Raw genomic sequence first — 19,588 nt, 5'->3', positions numbered from 1 at the left:
CTCTCTCTCTCTCTCTCTCTTTCTACGTTAAGTGTTGACTTAATGGGATTTGGGAGTCGTACAAGGTCGTAGGGGAGGGCCAAAAACCAACATGGCTGTCCTGCCCTGACTGACGTGTAAGGTTACGCGCGTGGTCTTCGTGTGTGTGACGTACACGCTCGTGATTGTCCCTGTGGGTGTTTCGAGCTCGCTGTTCAGGGTGTATGTCTGCTCTTAGAGGCACACAAAAAGTCTCTCTGGCTCCTCTTCTTCGTTCTGATAGGTCTAAAGTCTGTTTAAGTCTTCCCAAATTGTTTTATGTGGCCTCTTTAGTAGGATTTCTCTTTAAAAAAAAAATATAGGGACAAATTCTCTTTATGTTTGGTTGTAAATCTTGATACTGACTTCACACTACGTTGTGTTTTACTCATACGCTTGTGTAAATCACACACCCGCGTGATAAATCGGTGTTTTAGCGTATTAATTTCGCGTAACTCTTTAAAAATTCGCTAGAATTCGGTTAAATCTCTCAGATAGAAGGGGAAAATCACTCCTGAGTCTAGAAAAAACACAAAAATCTTTTGTAATTTCCTTTTTCCTAAAGATTTCGTTCAATTTATCCATTGTCACGTCCCTAATTTTGCCCCAACTTTGTTCTATAGAATCGGGCGATTAATCACCCCCAAAAATATCCCAAAATATAAAAAAATAATCATAAAAAACCTTGGTATAATAGAAAGTTATGAAGTTCCCTCCTATTTGACATTAAAGAAATGAATGAGGAGGGATGATTAAACCTTTAATCCAATCTGAAGGTCAAGACTTTTATCTCTGATTCCGTTTTGTTGTATGAGATTACCCTTCAAATTATTTTATGAGTCTCTTTAACAGTAAGTGATACACGAAAAGAAACACTTCTAGGTAAATTTATAGCGTAGAACCCATAGGAAGAAACTTAAATTATGTATAATAACCCAACATTGGGCTATTAAACAAGAGTTAATAACCCATTTTTGACCGCAAAATTCTTCATTTATTCTCTATTTTTTTGTGTGATTTAAAGGCTTTAAAATTGCATTTAAAAAAAAACGTTTAATTAATTGATTTTTCAACGTTTTCCTCGTTAATTTTGTTATTTAAAACTTTTTTATTTATTTTTTACTTAATTTTATTTAATTATTTATTATGTATTAAATATTATTTTTAGGGTTTTTATTTTTGTTTCAAATGTTAAATTATTTAAGTTTTGTCACGTGGAGGGACAGCACGTGGTTCACGTATTTAAATATAGAACAACAGTGAAGTCCCCCACTTTCTTTGGGTGATATGAGCATCAAATAATATACATTTGTACTCCACTTACTTCCCAACTTTACCCCTATCCCCTATATTTTGATAGGGGAAAAGCCCAATTTTAATGTAAGAAACTATCTAGATTCACCCCTACTTACTACAATTCCCCACTGATTCCACTGTTTAAAATACAAGCCCTCAGTTATCTCCAAACAATCACCCATTTCCTAATCAATAATTGCGACTGTTACTCGAATTTGGGGGGCCAAAACTCAAATATTCCCCACAAAAATTATAAAAAAATGTAGCCCCACCTGTGCACAATGTCATCCTCTATCACCTCCCCAATTTACCTGGCACAATATATTAATTTTAGTCAATTTTGGGGTTTATTTTCTCATCATAAATTCCACAGCAAATTGCTGATCGATCAGCAGTTTGGTATGAAATTTGCTCAGTAGATTGATCAGAAAGTTGCTCAGTGAATTGATCAGTGCCCTGTTCAATGGAAATTTGATCAAAGGATTGATCAAAACCGTTACATTTGCATGAAAATTGATCAGCACCATTAATCGATGCGAAAATTGCACAGCAGATCGATCAGCACCCCTCCAACGGATATGCAAATCGACGGATGAGGACAAGGATACCGAGCAACATCCCTAATTCCCATACACAAAAGGAAGAATTAAGAGTGAGAAACCTTACTTTACGCTCCTCATCCGAGTCGGTAAATTAAGGAGGGCGCAGGGATGCGTGGTAGGGAGGGCAGAGTGACCGAGCTAGACTATGAACATAGCTGCGGATAGATGGCAGGACAACACTGTTCATTAAAAACAAGGATTCGATAGTTACATAGATAGATAGGCACATTGAGAACACGTTTAAAAAAATGCGAACAGTAATCTATTGGATAGTAGGAGCTTTGCCATTGGACGATGGCATTTGGGTCTTGCGCGATTGGTCGTCCATGTTTACGTCGTAACGGAGCGCCGTAGTCACATCGTGGCCATTAGCAGAAGGAGCCATATACGAGCCGTAAAGGTGGTCTTTTAGTGGTATTACAGTGGTAAATATGAGACGGAGATGAGCGGCAATTTTATGGATGGACTGCTAGGGAACAAGTACTCAGCTGACACTACCTCACCAAGTGCTCTGACGAGTTACGGGCAGCATCGAATGTATCCGTATGTCAGCCTGTCTCCACAGTCTGCTGTATCCGTTACGGGCAACGTCTACTACACTTCGAATGCCGATTTTGCAAAGTCGTGCCGATACAACACAGCCCAGAACAATGGAATGGATGGATCGGGTGGTGCAGGTTACTCTTTCAACTTGCAGAACTGTGCCGCCGTTGCAGCAGCAGCAGCAGCAGCCGCTGTTTCGTCCCCTGCCACTTCCCCCGCTGTTGTGGCACCCTCGCAGTTCTTCCCTCATCCCAATCCGGCTGATATCGGTTCGTGTTCCCAGCTTGGTGTCAGGCAAGTGGAGCAGATCCCGGACGTGCCACGTTATCCCTGGATGTCTATTGCCGGTAAGGGCTTTATTGTCCACACACACTCTCTCTCTCTCTCTCTCTTTCTACGTTAAGTGTTGACTTAATGGGATTTGGGAGTCGTACAAGGTCGTAGGGGAGGGCCAAAAACCAACATGGCTGTCCTGCCCTGACTGACGTGTAAGGTTACGCGCGTGGTCTTCGTGTGTGTGACGTACACGCTCGTGATTGTCCCTGTGGGTGTTTCGAGCTCGCTGTTCAGGGTGTATGTCTGCTCTTAGAGGCACACAAAAAGTCTCTCTGGCTCCTCTTCTTCGTTCTGATAGGTCTAAAGTCTGTTTAAGTCTTCCCAAATTGTTTTATGTGGCCTCTTTAGTAGGATTTCTCTTTAAAAAAAAAATATAGGGACAAATTCTCTTTATGTTTGGTTGTAAATCTTGATACTGACTTCACACTACGTTGTGTTTTACTCATACGCTTGTGTAAATCACACACCCGCGTGATAAATCGGTGTTTTAGCGTATTAATTTCGCGTAACTCTTTAAAAATTCGCTAGAATTCGGTTAAATCTCTCAGATAGAAGGGGAAAATCACTCCTGAGTCTAGAAAAAACACAAAAATCTTTTGTAATTTCCTTTTTCCTAAAGATTTCGTTCAATTTATCCATTGTCACGTCCCTAATTTTGCCCCAACTTTGTTCTATAGAATCGGGCGATTAATCACCCCAAAAAATATCCCAAAATATAAAAAAATAATCATAAAAAAACCCTGGTATAATAGAAAGTTATGAAGTTCCCTCCTATTTGACATTAAAGAAATGAATGAGGAGGGATGATTAAACCTTTAATCCAATCTGAAGGTCAAGACTTTTATCTCTGATTCCGTTTTGTTGTATGAGATTACCCTTCAAATTATTTTATGAGTCTCTTTAACAGTAAGTGATACACGAAAAGAAACACTTCTAGGTAAATTTATAGCGTAGAACCCATAGGAAGAAACTTAAATTATGTATAATAACCCAACATTGGGCTATTAAACAAGAGTTAATAACCCATTTTTGACCGCAAAATTCTTCATTTATTCTCTATTTTTTTGTGTGATTTAAAGGCTTTAAAATTGCATTTAAAAAAAACGTTTAATTAATTGATTTTTCAACGTTTTCCTCGTTAATTTTGCCCATGATTTGTTGTTATAGTTCCCTTGCAACGTGTGTGCTGTTACACTAATAAAATCTGAAGCGTGCCATTGTTATTGAGTTAATCTTTATTAAAATAACGTTTAAGACGATGTAAAAACGTTAAAAAAACGTTGATTTTGGTACAGATTTTCGCCTTAAGTTACGCGTTATTGTCGTAACAATTACTGTTTTAATTTATTAGTAAATTACTAGCAAGTAAGATGATCCAGAAACGTTTTCGAATGGTGTAAAAACGTTGAACTGACGGCAAAAATGTTAAATTTTCTCAATTATTTTAATGTCAAGATGTTATTTTCATGTCCAAACAATTACGTGTGTTATTGTAGTAACGTTTTATCAAGTTACTAGTGAGGTTACACTTGCAGAATGGTTCTCCCCCCAAAAAAAACGTTTAATTAACAGTTTTGAAAGGGGGAAAAACCGTTATATTCTTGATAAGAGTCAGAAAAAAAAGAAATTTCTTGTATTGTTATCACTAAGTGTTTCTATTCTTTTTTTTAGATGTTTATCTTGAGAAACGTGATGTTATCGTAACAAGATAGGAGCGTGTTACTATAGTAACATTCTATCAAACTATTAATCATAAAATGCTCTGAAAAGTCTCTATCCAACGTTTCTAATTGAGTTAAATTACTTCTTTTTTTTCTTCAAAATTACCCCCAAATAAGAGCTTAAAATAACATTAAAAATTACCCTAAATTGGAGCTGAAAATGACCCAAAAGACATTACAATTTTGACAAAAAAATACCTCTAAATAAAGGTTTTAAAACCCCCCAAAGAAAGCTTGAAAATCCTCTAAAAATTTCAAGATTTTCTTGAAAAATCTCTTCATTTTCTTTACTTTCACTCGATTACTTTCTATAATAACTCACTCCTTAAAAGTGTGCTGTTAAGGTAACAAAAATGGAAGCTTTGCTACTGTAATAGTAGTTTATTAAACTAGTAGTAAGTTTATTTATAAAGTAGCTCATACATAAAATAAGCTTTGGTCCATCCTTTCACAGAAAAATCTTACAAAATTGAAGAGGAAGAGGAAAGAGAAAAGGGGAGTAAAATCGCCTTTTCCAATTTACTAAAGTGCTTTCCATTCACTTGGTTATAGTTTAATCTAACCAATATTTTTACTTATAACCTGAGAAAATATCTTAAAATACATAAAATTCTTCTTCTAAATTCTTCTAAAAAAACACGAAAAATATGAGATTTTTTTTCCATGATTTTCCAACCGTAAAATCCGTCAACCACGTGCAACGACTCGCGATTTAATCGATTAATGGTATTTGGAAGCGATTTTAACACCAAAATCGACGATTAATTGGAGAATCTTTAGTGTCAGGAGGGAGTTTATAGTGTTTTTTAAACACTTCATTTAAAAAACCTCATATTTTAGGCCCGGAAATTTGCTAATTTTCTCCTTTTTTTCTGGATGTTGCTCCTTGTTTTTAGTTGTGAATATGAATAGCCTTTAAGGTGGCTTTTTAAGGGAAAATTAACCTCCTTTTAAGCATTTTATAGGTTTTATTTTCCTCTTATAATCAAGGCTAAAAATATCTTTAATTAATATATAAGTTTTGAATGTGGTATTAAATAAGGCTCTTTATTCACAAAGGGCACCTTTGTGAATAAAGAGTGCCTTATTTAATGAATAATAAGTGAATAATAATGAATGAGTGAATAATAAGTGCCTTATTATAATAAGGCACTTATTATAATAAGAATTGTTCATTTGAACCTGGTATTAAATAAGGCTCTTTATTCACAAAGGTGCCTTATTATAATAAGAATTGTTCATTTGAACCTGGTATTAAATAAGGCTTTTTATTCACAAAGGTGCCTTATTATAATAAGAATTGTTCATTTGAACCTGGTATTAAATAAGGCTCTTTATTCACAAAGGCGCCTTATTATAATAAGAATTGTTCATTTGAGCCTGGTGACTAACGCTCAAAGGCTTAATAAATGTAAAAATAAAAGGTTAGTAAATAAAAAAGTTGTTGAGAATTATCTATTGTGCCTGATTTTAAATGTAGCCTAGCCTACAGGCACAAAGCTTAAGTACACTAGAGCCTATTTAGCTAGTATATATTACTGTACCCTAACAGACTAGCCTAAAAGTTTGCCTATTAATACAATATGGCTTCGTTGCTAGCATGAGTCTAGTACTAGCCTAGAGGCTTAAATTTCGCTTAAATTAAGCCTGTAGTACAGTAATACATTAAGGTTTTGTTGAACACTGTGTTACTTTGATGTCGTAGAGTAAGTTTATTAAGATTAAGGCACACATTTGCAAGCGTAGAGTTAATTCACGTTGATGAACTTGTGCTTTTATATGGAGGCATGCTCTCCAGTGGAAACATGTAGTGAAGAGCATGTATCTGTGAAGGCATTTTTATAATGTAAACTTGTGCTGTTGTGAAACAGATTCGAGTAAACATAAACATCTCTGCTAGTAGAAACATGCTCTGTATGTGTGGAAGCGTGTCTTATAAGTGTAAACATGCTCATATAGGGGAATCGTGCCGTGTAAGTAAAGCATGTTGGTGTAGTTGTAAGTGGGAACATGCTGATGTATGTGGAAGCATGTCTTATAAATGGAAACATATTCGTGTAAATTATAGCATTATAGCACTACTTGTAAGTTGAAGCACGCTCATTTAGGTGAAAGCCTGCTAGTGAAGGTGGGAGCCTTCTCGTGTAAGTGGAAGCCTTTTCATGTAGGTGGGAGCCTGCTAGTGAAGGTGGGAGCCTGCTTGTATAGGTGGGAGCCTGCTAGTGAAGGTGGAAGCCTTCTCGTGTAAGTGAAGCCTGCTCATGTAGGTAGGAGCTTGCTAGCGAAGGTGGGAGCCTTCTCGTGTAGGTGGGAGCCTGCTAGTGAAGGTGGGAGCCTTCTCGTGTAGGTTGAAGCCTGCTAGTGAAAGTGGGAGCCTTCTCGTGTAGGTGGGAGCCTGCTAGTGAAGGTGGGAGCCTTCTCGTGTAAGTGGAAGCCTGTTCGTGCAGGTGGGAACCTGCTAGTGAAGGTGGGAGCCTGCTCGTGTAGGTGGGAGCCTGCTCATGTAGGTGGGAGCCTGCTCGTGTAGGTGTGAGCCTGCTCGTGTAGATGGATAAATGTCTTGTAAGTGGTATGTAGATGGAAATATGCTGGTGTAAATTAAAGCATGCCTGGCACGTGGAAACATGCTCGTGAGGGGGGAAACTTACACTCCCGTAACTGGAAATGTTCTATTCAGTAGAAATGGGAGCAAGAAACAGGCTTTTGCACTCGTAAGTAAAAACAATTTCTCTTTCAATAGTTGGAACGTCAGAGAAACGAAGGAAATTTCTAATAACGCACAAACCAATGACAATTAGCGAAAAATAAATAAAGTAATCTTTTATATGTTGACATAGAAGATTGAAGCTTTTACTAAACTTGATTTACATGACTTAAGTATGTACTTAGTTATAATAACTTCGTTTCGAGTAAACAGTTTTGCCTCTTTAAATGACTTTTCTTATTGACTCAGTTTGAAATCTTCCCTAATAAGTTATTGATTAAAATTTGAGGCCCTCCAAAGTCAGATCGATTATTTTATTAAAGGAAAATTTAATCAAGTTTCTCTTTGATTTATCTCACCCCCACCTTCATTGATTGATGTTGGTGAATTAAGTGGAAAGGGGGGGAGGAATTTCACGTCAGGTTTTGTCAGTTTTTTAGAAAATAAATGCGTGTTTCCAGCAATTAATTGTGATTTTTGGAATTCCAGAAGGGTTTTTGATGACTCTGAAGTGTTTTTAGATGGAGTTTTTAAAACAAATTTAGGGGGAAATGTAAGGAGTGTGCTCTAAAGTGTATTTTAGAATATATTTTTTGGAAAATTATTGAATTTTAATGGTGTTTTCAGTCCCTAATTATGGGGTTTTGTTAGTTTTATTATAATTTTAGAGGGGTTTTGAATGATTGTAGGGTGTTTTCGATGCACTTTTAAGGTTCTAAATTTAGACAAAACGTAAGGGGTATGTTCTAAAGTGTTTTTTAGATGATATTTTTGGAAAACTGTTTTTCAGGAATAATTGTTTTTATTGCTTTATTAAACGATGGAATAATGCCCTAAAGTAAGAAATTTTCAATAAAATAATGCCCTAAAGTAAGAAATTTAGCATAAAATAAGGAATTAAGTGTACAATTTCCAAAAATAGAAAAGTAAATTAAGAAATTTCCAAGAAACTAAGAGACTAAATATGAAATTTAGATAGAAACTAAGAAATGACAAAGAAAATAAGGAAGAAAAGCTCCAAATTTCAAGCAAAATTAATAAGCTAAAATGTAAGAAAACAAAGAAAACAAAGGTAAACAATACGAAGATGTAAACTTAAAAAATTTAGGACAAATTCAAGTACGAATTGAATATTATTTTGTTTGTTTTTGTTAAATTAACGTTTACTTTCCAATGTTTATTGTTGTATCTACAGCTTTAGACACGAAAATTTAGTTGTGGGGGCCAAACAGATTTGAACTTTGTTACATAAACACCGAATCTTGATAAAATACCAGGACTTTTCTACTTAATAATAATATTTAAATAAAAAAAAATCATTATTTTCTTTACTGCCAGGCGAAAACAGATATTATTCAGTTGCATAATAACGTNTTTAATTTTTAAAGCAAATTAACCCATAAATAACATTATATAAATTAATTAGATTAATTAAATTAGCTAACAATTTTTATTTTATTATAAACTAAAACCATCATCTCCATTATTTTCAATTAGATTTTTGTAATCTTAGAATACCTTAATCTAAAACAATAAATCTTTGAAAGTAATTATACAAATTATATATAGTTTAATCTCTGATCTGTGGAAAAAAGTTTACATACAGTTTTCATCTTTAATGTTTTCTAATTCTTGGAGGTTATATTTGTAACAAAGTTCATGAGCTTCTTTATATCAACAAAAAATATGTGTTTTCGAACACTCATTTTTACATCTGTAACATTTATCATTAGATAGATCATATATAGACTTATTAATTATAACTAGCTCCTATTTAATCTCAATTGTATAAAAAATTTCTTAATATTAAATGGCAGATTCAGAAATAAATAACTTAATTTGTGGATAATTTAAAATAATTTTGTACCATTCTTGATTTTTTTTCTTTATTAAGTTCATCTATATCTTATGTCAAGGATATCTCAAAAACATTAAGGATCAATTGGAACTAAGTAGTTCACTCATCTCATTCCTTTCTATAAATGGCCCTATAGAAAAGCCATATTTATTTAAAACAGTAGATGCTTGACTAATCCAATTATTTCCATGAGAACTAATTTGCATTTTTTGATATAATATTTTCAATAGCTTTGATGGTAACGACTCACTATCGCTTATCTTTAAAAAAAAAATTATTATTTTCTTTACTGCCAGGCGAAAACAGATATTATTCAGTTGCATAATAACGTTTTGTACACTACGTAAAGCGTTACAGACAGACGTACGGTTTCATAACCGAAGTGTTTTATAGATTTCGATGCAGGTGAAACAAATACTGCTATAATTTTATGTGGCAATTACATAACGTTAATCTACTGCAGATATTCTTTCCTGTTGTTTGATGGAAATTTCTGTTTTATTTGTATTTTTGGGTGAATTCAAGCTTGTTTTTTTAATGGTATGAGATGCTTCTTATTGCTCGAGTAAGTCTTTTTATAAATTAATTTAAATATGTTCATTGTTTTATGGTGTTTTTTCAAGCTGCAAGAAGACATTTTCACTGTTTGAGGGCCTGCAAGTGAGCATTTTTACTATTTTGAGGGTGCTGCAAGTACGCATTTTCACTGTTTTGAGGGCCTCCAATTAGGCATTTTCACTGTTTGAGGGCTATTTTGTGAAGCTACAAATAAGCATTTTCACTGTTTGAGGACCTGCAAATAGGCATTTTCATTGTTTAAGGGTGCTGCAAGTAGGCATTTTCACCGTTTGAGGATATATTTTGAAGCTGCAAATAGGCATTTTCAATGTTTAAGGATGTATTTTAAAGCTGCAAGTAGGTATTTTTAAAGAACGAATCTAAAACTTTAAGTATTTTCATTGTTTAAAGCGTGTTTGAAGCTGAAAATAGGCATTCAGAAAGTAACTTTTTGGATATGAATTTAGATTTTTTTTATAGTTTAAGGTGTTTTTTAAAGCTGTAAATAAGTATTTTTGTAAATTAAATTTAATATTTTTTAATAACTCAGTGGAAATTTTGTTAATTTAAGGTAATTTAAAATACGTTTAGATCGAAACAAAGGAGTTGTAGAGTAGTATCGTGAAGACAGTAGGCCTAAATTAACAAAGAAAATAGAAGAATTAAGAGAAAATTAATTAAAATTGGCCAGAAATTTGTAGATAAATTTATTCCTAATAACAAACTAAAATTCTGGAGTAAGTAAATCATGGATTTTACATTAAATTTATTCTATTTTAACCTAGAAAATGACAAAAAAGTAGCATAAAAATCATAAAAATTTAATTAATTATTAAAAAATATAAACAAAAGTGCCGGAAAATATTATTTAAATACATTATCACGACCCTATTCTGCTCTATAACTGGTTATGGAAGTGATGATAATCAATAATTGCGTACATTTACGCATTGACAAGTGATATGTGACGTGTTACGAGCCTTACGACGTTAGAAATTATAGAAAAAAAAAATTATATATATATATAAGGCATAATAACTTACGTATTCTTCCATTAAATATCCGTTGGGATATAGGGCCACCAGCTTTTACAGCAGCATACTAAAAATCTGTTAGAGTCCCCAAACTGTCATTGTCGAAAGTGGGGGTAGGGGAGATAAAGACCGCCTATTCTTTAGGTGGCCTTCGCCTAACCCGCCTTTTCACTCCCTAACTTTAGTGATTTGTGGAAGCTTTACTATAAGCGCGTGTGCCTATTATATACGAGCCTATAGGTATCATCCTGCTGAAATTAATACCCTAGAAGAATAAGGCAAGAACCGACGATTCTGCTATTAATTAATACTCCAACGACGAGGTAAGAACCCTTCGATTTTATCGTATTGACGAAATTAAATCTACAACAGGATAAGCTCCCTTATGTATAGATTCGGGGTGGCCCGAAAGTCAGTTAACTTATCTTAATACTAGAATATTTATAATGGTTAAATGAATTTTGGTCCACTCGTATTGTGTTTAAGGATCGTCTACTTATCTAAGTGGTTTTTAGAGGGGGGTGACTTCTTATAAATCGTCGATTACCCTCCTATTTTATCTACAAATTTCTGCCCAATTTTCTTTGTTGATTCAGCTCTATTACCCTCATGATTTTGGAGGTTACCCTCTTGATTTTAGGGTATTAATTTCAGAAATACTGTACAATCCTATACCTTATTGAGGGGTGACAAAAGTTCTTGTAAGGTATTAACCATATCACCCTTCAAAAAAGTATCATTCTGTTACAAATTAATACCCTAGAAGAACAGGGTATTAATTTGTATTTAGTAGCACGATAGACCTTCGATTTTATCGTGTTGCTAAATACAAATTATAGAACAGGATAAACCCCTATCGACTTTAAGTATAGATTCGGGGTGGCCGAAAGTCAGTTAACGGCTCTAAACACTAGAATATTTATAATGGTTAAACGACTTTTGGTCTGCGCTTATTGTGTTGAGAATAAAGTTAAGGATTGCCTACGATTTTAGAGGGTGACCCACCCATTTTCTCTTACCTTTTTAAATATTTTCTTTGTTAATTCAGGCCTTCTACCCTACAATACTAATCTACAAGGTAAAACACATCGTTTTTTTGGAGGTTCACCTCTTATAATTCTCTGATTTATAAAGGGATTTATAAAAACTGATAAGTTTTACTTTGTCCTATCTTATTTTTTAGGGTATTAATTTCAGAAATACGACTCTATACTTTATTGACGGGGTGAAACAAGTTCTTATAAAGTATTAAACACACCACCCTTCAACATTCTGTTAAAATTAATACCCTAGAAGACAAAGGTAAGAACCTACGACTTATAGGATCATCCTCCAAAAAAAGAAGTGTAGTGTAATTAGTGCAGACACACACAAAAAAAAAAAAGAGAGAGAGAGCGAGACCTCCTTTCATCTAACTACATAAACAAAAGGGGGATGGACTTCGCTCGTGTTCTATGAGTTAAATTTAATTAAACTGTGTTAGATGCTACCCCCTTTTTTTATACTTTGTAAACTTATTGCATTGGTTTGGAAGGTAGAAAATAAGTCTTCAACCCCAGGGAACCCACTTCGTGTTTCAGTTTAATGCAACTAAACGATTATTTTGATATTTATGTCCAAACTGATGCTGTTAGACACCGACTGCGTGCTTGATAATTATCTTAACCCCTTGTGCAACACGCAAACTGCCACAAAAATAATGTGGATAGAAGCAAAGTCCATTCTTGACAATAACAATCTCTTCTCTCTCTCTCTCTCTCTCTCTCTTCTCCTAGTTATTTTACTTGTGACGAAAAAATTACCTCTTTCTAAACTGGTGTAATATTCTACAGATTTATTTGACACTTCCTTTGTGTAGTTTCTTTCTGCTCTTTTTTTTTTTAAAAAAAAGCACCCTGTAACTTCGAAAGGATGGCGTAAAAAATAATTTTTTAGAAATTATCCTATTGATTTTTATGGATAACTCGCATGCTCCCGCTGTTTTTTTTTTTTTTCCTGTCTTCGTCCTCTTACACTAACCTAAGGTGTAGAGGTAGGCTAGAAATGAAAAGAAAGTTAATTTAGCCTTATTTGAATGTCTAAAAACACACAAATATTCAGCCATTTTTCGAGCCTCCTATGCTAATTTCAATATAGAAAAAGAGGAGTTAGTTTTTACTTAATTGTTTAGCCTTTTTTTCAAGCCTCCTGCCTTAATGTAAGTGTTAAGCGTGAAAGAACGAGGGTTTGGCCTCACTTAAATATCTAAAAACAGAAGAATATTTAGCCTTTCTCGAGTATCATACGTTAATTTAAGTGTTAATTGTGGGATGGAAAAGGCTTAGCCTTAATTAAATATCTAAAAATATAAATTTTCTTAGGTAAATGGTAAGAGGTTTAGAACTTGTAGCAATTCGTTTAAAGCTTCGCTAACTGTTTAAGGCCCAATAAATGCTTAAAATTTTAGTAAATATCCTTCATATATGTATTTTTTTACAATTTCACAAGCCTGCTTCACTAATGATGAATAACAAGGTTAGCTTAGCCTTATTAAAATGTATACAAACACAGAAATTGTTTAGATATTAAACTTTTTTTGAGCCTCCCTTCTGCCTATTGCATTAATTTAAGCTTGTAAAGAGATAAATAAAAATGAGTATCCTTACTTTAGCCTGTAAGGCTTTAATAAGGCTTACTAGGTCTAAAAGTTTAGTAAATGGTCTCTATTTTAATTAAGAACAAAGTTGTTATAGGTTGATTAATAGAATAGCCTTTTATATACCAGATATTTCAGTTAGTTTAATTAATATCTAAGCACATAAATAGCCTTTTTAGAACGAATATATCTTATTTTTTAAAGCTATAAACGTTTAATGACTCGAAATGTAACGAGTTGAGTAGGCCTGGTATAAATAAGGGGATAATTTTAAAAACATTAGCCAGTAGAACAATAAAAAAATTTTGCAGAATAATCACAAAATTAAGAAATGACCCTATTTTATATATTTTTTAGAGGTTTAGATAAGTTCTAAACCCATTCTAAACTTCATCTAAAGCATTCATTTTTCTAAACTCCTCCAATCTAAATGAGGTATCTAGTGACTTTTTTTTTTAATGATAATAAACCCTTCAGGCTTCATTGTTGTTGCCTTATCACTCGGTTTTTTTTACCCCCCTTAAATTTATGACAAATTCTGATTGGGTTTTCAAACCTGAAGTATAGATAAGTAAGCGAATGAATGGCCTTCTATCATTTCTGTAATTCTCTGTATGTGTGTGTTTGCTGAACAAGCAATGCAGAAAAGTCTCCTTTTCTTGCTCGTAAGTCTTTGTGAAAGTGAAAGTTAATTCCGATAGTTGACGGGTAGCTTAATGAATATTCATATCTTATCGCAGTCAAGCATTGATCTGTCACCAGATGGATTTAAGGAGCGAACACGTTATCACGTGCAACCCCCCTACTACACGCCATGATAAAGCAGGATATTGGGCATATATCACTAACAATAAAGCTTTAAAGTCTAAGAAAATTTCCATTTTTTTTTTTTTTTCTTTCTTTCTTTCCTCCCTCTCCTGTTGTTGCGAGGGGTGGTAATTTCTCAAACGTGCTCTTTGGTACTTGCGTATCTAAACTACCTTCACACCTATCGATTTCTGTTATATCTGGTGTGCCATATACTTAATGTTTGGCTCTACTAACTTGTGTTTTATCTAAAATTCTCTGTTAATTCGGGTGTTTTTAGACGAAATTTTGCTTTTTTTTTCAAGTGTGAGTTGTCTGTAGATGGGTCTTATTGATTTAAGGTGTAGACTTATAGACTTGAGACTGAAATAATTCTGTTTAACTCTAAAAAATCTTAATTAAATTCGTGTTCTTTGATGAAATTATATGACTGATTTACTATTTTTCAAAATACTTTTATTATGAATTAATTTACTTATATTTAGTTATTCTCCCCTTTGATTTAGTACTTTTGCTTCCAAAAGTAATCGAGCTTCTAAGTTTATAGATTACAAGTTGACCCCCCTATAACACTGTTGATTTTTCCGTTTTATATGAATTCCATGTTGTACGAGTCACTTAGATTTTACAGATACGTGTGCCGGGTTGTGAACGGCTCACGTATTTGTAAAATTCAAGCGACTCGTACAATATGGAATTCATATAAAACGGAAAAATCAACAGTGTTATAGGGGGTCGACTGGTAGTTTGTAAATAAATTGTTCTGCAGTTTTAGAAAATAAATTGTCTAAAAATTTCAAACCAAAAATTTCCAAAGCTAAAAAATTACAAAAAATTCCCTTTATGCTAAAAAATTATTTAAAAAATGTTCGAAAATAATTCCCGAAAAATTCCCTTTAAGCTAAAAAACTACAAAAAATTCCCTTTATGCTAAAAAATTACAAAAAATGTTCGAAAATAATTCCCGAAAAATTCCCTTCAAGCTAAAAAATTACAAATAATTCCCTGTATGCTCAAAAATTACACAAATTGTTCGAAAATAATTCCCGAAAAATTCCCTTCAAGCTAAAAAATTACAAATAATTCCCTGTATGCTCAAAAATTACACAAATTGTTCGAAAATAATTCCCGAAAAATTCCCTTCAAGCTAAAAAATTACAAATAATTCCCTGTATGCTCAAAAATTACACAAATTGTTCGAAAATAATTCCCGAAAGACTAAAAAGTTTTCATAAAAAATGACACAAATTTCAAAATAGAAATAAACAAATTCATCAAATAAATTTCATGTAACTTTCTAAAAATTCACAGGCATTTTTTTAGATGACGACGTACTAAATTTAAATACTTTCACCTTTAGTAAATGCTGTAGAAATCCCATTAATTTACTATCCGCAGCCATTAAGATATTGTATTATTGCCTTATAAAAAAAAAGCAGAAGGTGATAATATTGTGGTGGAATTAAATCAATAAATATGATGTTTTTGGAATAATGTATAAGAATAGGAGGATTTAAAGAGGGGTATAAGAGTGATTTTATGACAGATAAAATTCCAGCAAAGGCATTCAAACTGCTTGTTGGATTGTTGTTAAAAAACACCTCGTAAATTATATCAGAATGCTTCCTTCTTCTTCTTCATCTTGCCAGGGGGGGTTGAATTTTACTTACTCACCGATGACGTCACGGTTATTTGGAAAGAAATTTAGAGCTATGAAACACAAGTTGATCTGGTGAATTTCTTTATTTATTTTTTTAAAACGCCCTTCTTTAAATTCCATGTTTAACTTCCGGCAACAAGGGTTATGCCTTTTTTTTAATTCCTTTTTTTCTAAATTTCTTTCACGTGGCTTGGCCCTGAAAATAGAAATAAGTTGTTAGAATTGTTATATTAATTTTTTATAATAAAATATAAATAATTTTTATAGGCCTTGATGCTTTAAATATGCTTTATATAGAGCTTACTTCTAACCTTATATAAAGGCCTTTATAACAAACGACTTACAGGATTTTTTATGTTCTCAAAGCCTTTCTATAAACCTGCAAATCTGTAAGCCTGTTATACCAGCCTGAATTTTCTGTAGTTCAGAACTACAATAGGAAATATAGACAGCTGCATATCACCAATTGTATAACTTGCAGGCCTATATACTAGATACTGTATAACTCAGGCCTATTTTCTAGAATATTATAGAACTCGTATGCAGTGTAAAGTACAGGCCTATATTCTACCCACTATTTACAGAAGTTTCAAGTAGGATTTCTAGTTTCTACATAAGGCCTACGTAAATATAGGGTAAAGCTACAGACTACGTGTAGTTAGAATAGCCTATATCTGATATTTAAAAGCTATATCTACTATATATACAAATATATTAAGAGTATGTATTTATATCTGTTCGTCTGTATACCTTCCTACTATTCATTATGTTAAAAATAAATAAGTTTTTAAGAATTTATCCTAAGGTCAAGACATAAGAGGCCTATAGAAAAAGCTTGAAGTAAATTGAGGCAATATCGTTTTAGATCCCCTATAAGCTCATAAACCTTTAATTACAGGTATTTCTTAGTGCAGTGGCTTAGAATAGAGTTATAACGGTGTGAGACTGCTCCCCATTATGTTAATGAGATGATATTTCAAGAAATCTCACAGGGTAGGTTGACATTGAAGAGGGTATAGAATGTCTACACTATACATTCTATACTATATATCTATAGAATTCACATCCTATACAATACACCTTTCACCTTACATATTATTCTATATGTAAACCTGTTGAATCTACATCCTGTACCCTATATCCTATACTACATATCTACAGAATGATAAATCTGTGTAACGTTTATTTAATTTTTATGGTAAAAATTTCTTTTATAGGACCTAATGGTTGCCCACGACGAAGAGGTAGACAAACCTACACACGTTTTCAGACACTAGAGCTAGAAAAGGAGTTCCACTTCAACCACTACTTGACTAGAAGGAGAAGGATCGAAATAGCACACGCCCTATGCTTGACAGAACGACAAATCAAGATCTGGTTTCAGAATCGACGTATGAAATTGAAGAAAGAGATACGTGCTGTGAAAGAAATTAACGAACAAGCAAGAATAGATAATCGTGGAATTAAAGAATCGAAAAATCAAGACAAGATAACAGACAAAGACGACTCGTGTCAAGTGAAACCAGCCGTCCAACAATTACCAAAAACAGAATTGTTGTCACAGAAAGGCGATCAGAGCCTTACTAGTTCACCGAGTTCTTCAGATTCTCAAACACCCCAGCTGTAAGCCTTTCAGGCTACGATCCAAACGATCTAAAAAAAAAACACGATTAGGCAAAGGGGAGTTTACAAGGGTTATAACAAATTTAAAAAAATAATAATAAATAATTAAAAAAAAACACTAAAATTTGTCTAGCAATACGTGGGTCTTTCAGTAGTGAAGAATGGGCAATGTCGTATTCCTCAATGGTTCGAGAAGATTTTTGGGTTGATTCGTTTTCGTTTCATTGTGATCTTGGCCTTTGTAATTTGTAAAAAAAAAAAGGCCAGAAAAATTAGCCTATATTTAAGCTAGTAGCTTAAAAAAATACAAAGAAAAAAACGTGTAATCTAGGTCCTAGAAGTAACTCTATACCTCTATATAAATATATTATATATATATACATACATATATATAATGTATATGCACATAACCAACCATCATACGTCTTTAAGGATAAATTCCTGTATCCTTTTCTTGTATCCACGTCACTTTGTGTGACGCAGTTTTATCCAGTCGTCAGGATTCCAAAGATTTTTTTATTCCTGGAAAGTGGAAAAATATGTCAAAAATAAGAGCATTTAAATGGTAACATTGTTTAAGTGTATCCATATAGGAGCAGTGGGGGGAGACAGTTGCAGTTGCCCTCCTGCTGCAACTCTGTTGCTATTATACGTATAAAAAAAATGGGGAAATAGTTACCATTCCTCGTCGACAAAGCCTAGGTGTATCATAATTTTGTTAAACTATATATATATATAAACACATAAAAATTCTAAAAAAAAAAATAAATAAAATAAAATTTATATATATATATGGTAAGCTTTGTAGTTTTTTAATGATGTGTTGTCTAGATTTTTGGCATCTGTTACCTGTTTTTTATTGTTGTTATATTGTTGTTTGTGTGAATAATTTTTCCTTGACTTACGGGCAAACCGACGAACGTTCTGTCTCTGTAACATTTTTTGCGCTTCGTCAATAGAATGATCCCATATTTTTTAAGTTATTGGAATTCTTGTGATAAATATTTTTTCTCGTTTTTTTTTCTAATGTTGCTGTTGATGGAACGTTTGATACGTAGATTGGCTCCTTTATGGAAGCTCTCTGAGCCTTTAGAAGGCTCTCAATACGTTATAAGAGCCTGTAGAAGGCTCTGATATTGAGACTCTTCTATAGGTCATTGATATATATATATACGTTAAGCATCATTCTATTGATGGATATTTTGATCATGATCACTCTGTGAATGATAATTATGTAGATAGAATCTAAGAAATTGTTTCGATTTTGTATTTTTTTCTTGTTCTTAACAAAAGAAAAAGCTTTTATACGTATTGATGCTGATGATGAAGATGAGGATGAGAGTGGAGGAGGAGGAGGAGGAGGAGAAGACATCCCATGATGAAGATAAATTGATAAAAGTGTCATAAGCATTCCCACCGTTATATAAAAGTTGTAGAGAGAAAAATTAATGTTGTATTATCTGTCTATTGTGGAAAAAAATCTTTAAAAATGATAGAAAAAGAAGTACAAATGAACTGGTAGAATCTATTTACAGTTTGTTATTTATAGAGAATCTGGTTTGAATTTTCGAATCGTCCCATTGTACTGTACTCCATAATTATGTGTACAATAAAATATGTAATATGTCGAATTTTTTGATTCGTTTATTTTGTCTCTAAACATGAATTTTTTAGATATAACAAGCGATTTTTTTAATATACCCGACATCCAGGAGGGAATTAAATAATTCTTCCTCCTGGATTTTGATCGATTAAACGAACTATAATTTAGTTTAAATTGCTTATAAAGTATAATTTAACGTCTTAAAAATAGAATTTAAAGTTTAAAATTATCTTAAAATGCTTTTAAAATGTTTTAAAATGCTTTATTATTAATAGAATTTGCTAGAGTAGCGAGACTACTGTACTCATTAAAGGTATAATTCTTTACTAAAAATTAATTTATATGAATTTTTATATTATAATATAATTTAAACATTAAAATTACTTCTTTTTAATTTTTTAAATAATTTCTTAAACTGAAAATAAAAAGAGAATATCATTATAACGTGGAGTAAAACACACGTGTTATGCAGTGAAGCTACATTTACAGCGTGTGCATATTTAAATACCTTTATAAAAAACGAAAGAATCAATATAATAATTAAATTTTGTAATTATTTAGATAAAATATAAAAACATTTTATATAAATT

At 32.8% G+C, this 19,588-nt stretch overlaps 1 protein-coding gene across 1 annotated transcript; it reads left to right on the top strand.

Annotated features, from left to right (window-relative positions):
- Positions 1–1,187: 1,187 nt before the first annotated feature.
- On the top strand, positions 1,188–19,026 carry LOC111629224 (homeobox protein abdominal-A homolog). The gene is made up of 2 exons (XM_023373101.1): positions 1,188–2,806; positions 16,990–19,026. The coding sequence occupies exons 1-2, from the start codon at positions 2,359–2,361 to the stop codon at positions 17,397–17,399; spliced, it is 858 nt and encodes a 285-aa protein (XP_023228869.1). The 5' UTR covers positions 1,188–2,358; the 3' UTR covers positions 17,400–19,026.
- The last annotated feature ends 562 nt before the right edge of the window (positions 19,027–19,588 follow it).

Source organism: Centruroides sculpturatus, unplaced genomic scaffold (assembly GCF_000671375.1).
Source record: "Centruroides sculpturatus isolate CEXI.00-Female unplaced genomic scaffold, Cexi_2.0 scaffold663, whole genome shotgun sequence".
Lineage (NCBI taxonomy): Eukaryota > Metazoa > Arthropoda > Arachnida > Scorpiones > Buthidae > Centruroides > Centruroides sculpturatus.
The sequence above is the reverse complement of the archived record's forward strand: the minus strand, read 5'-3'. Positions and strand labels throughout refer to the sequence as shown.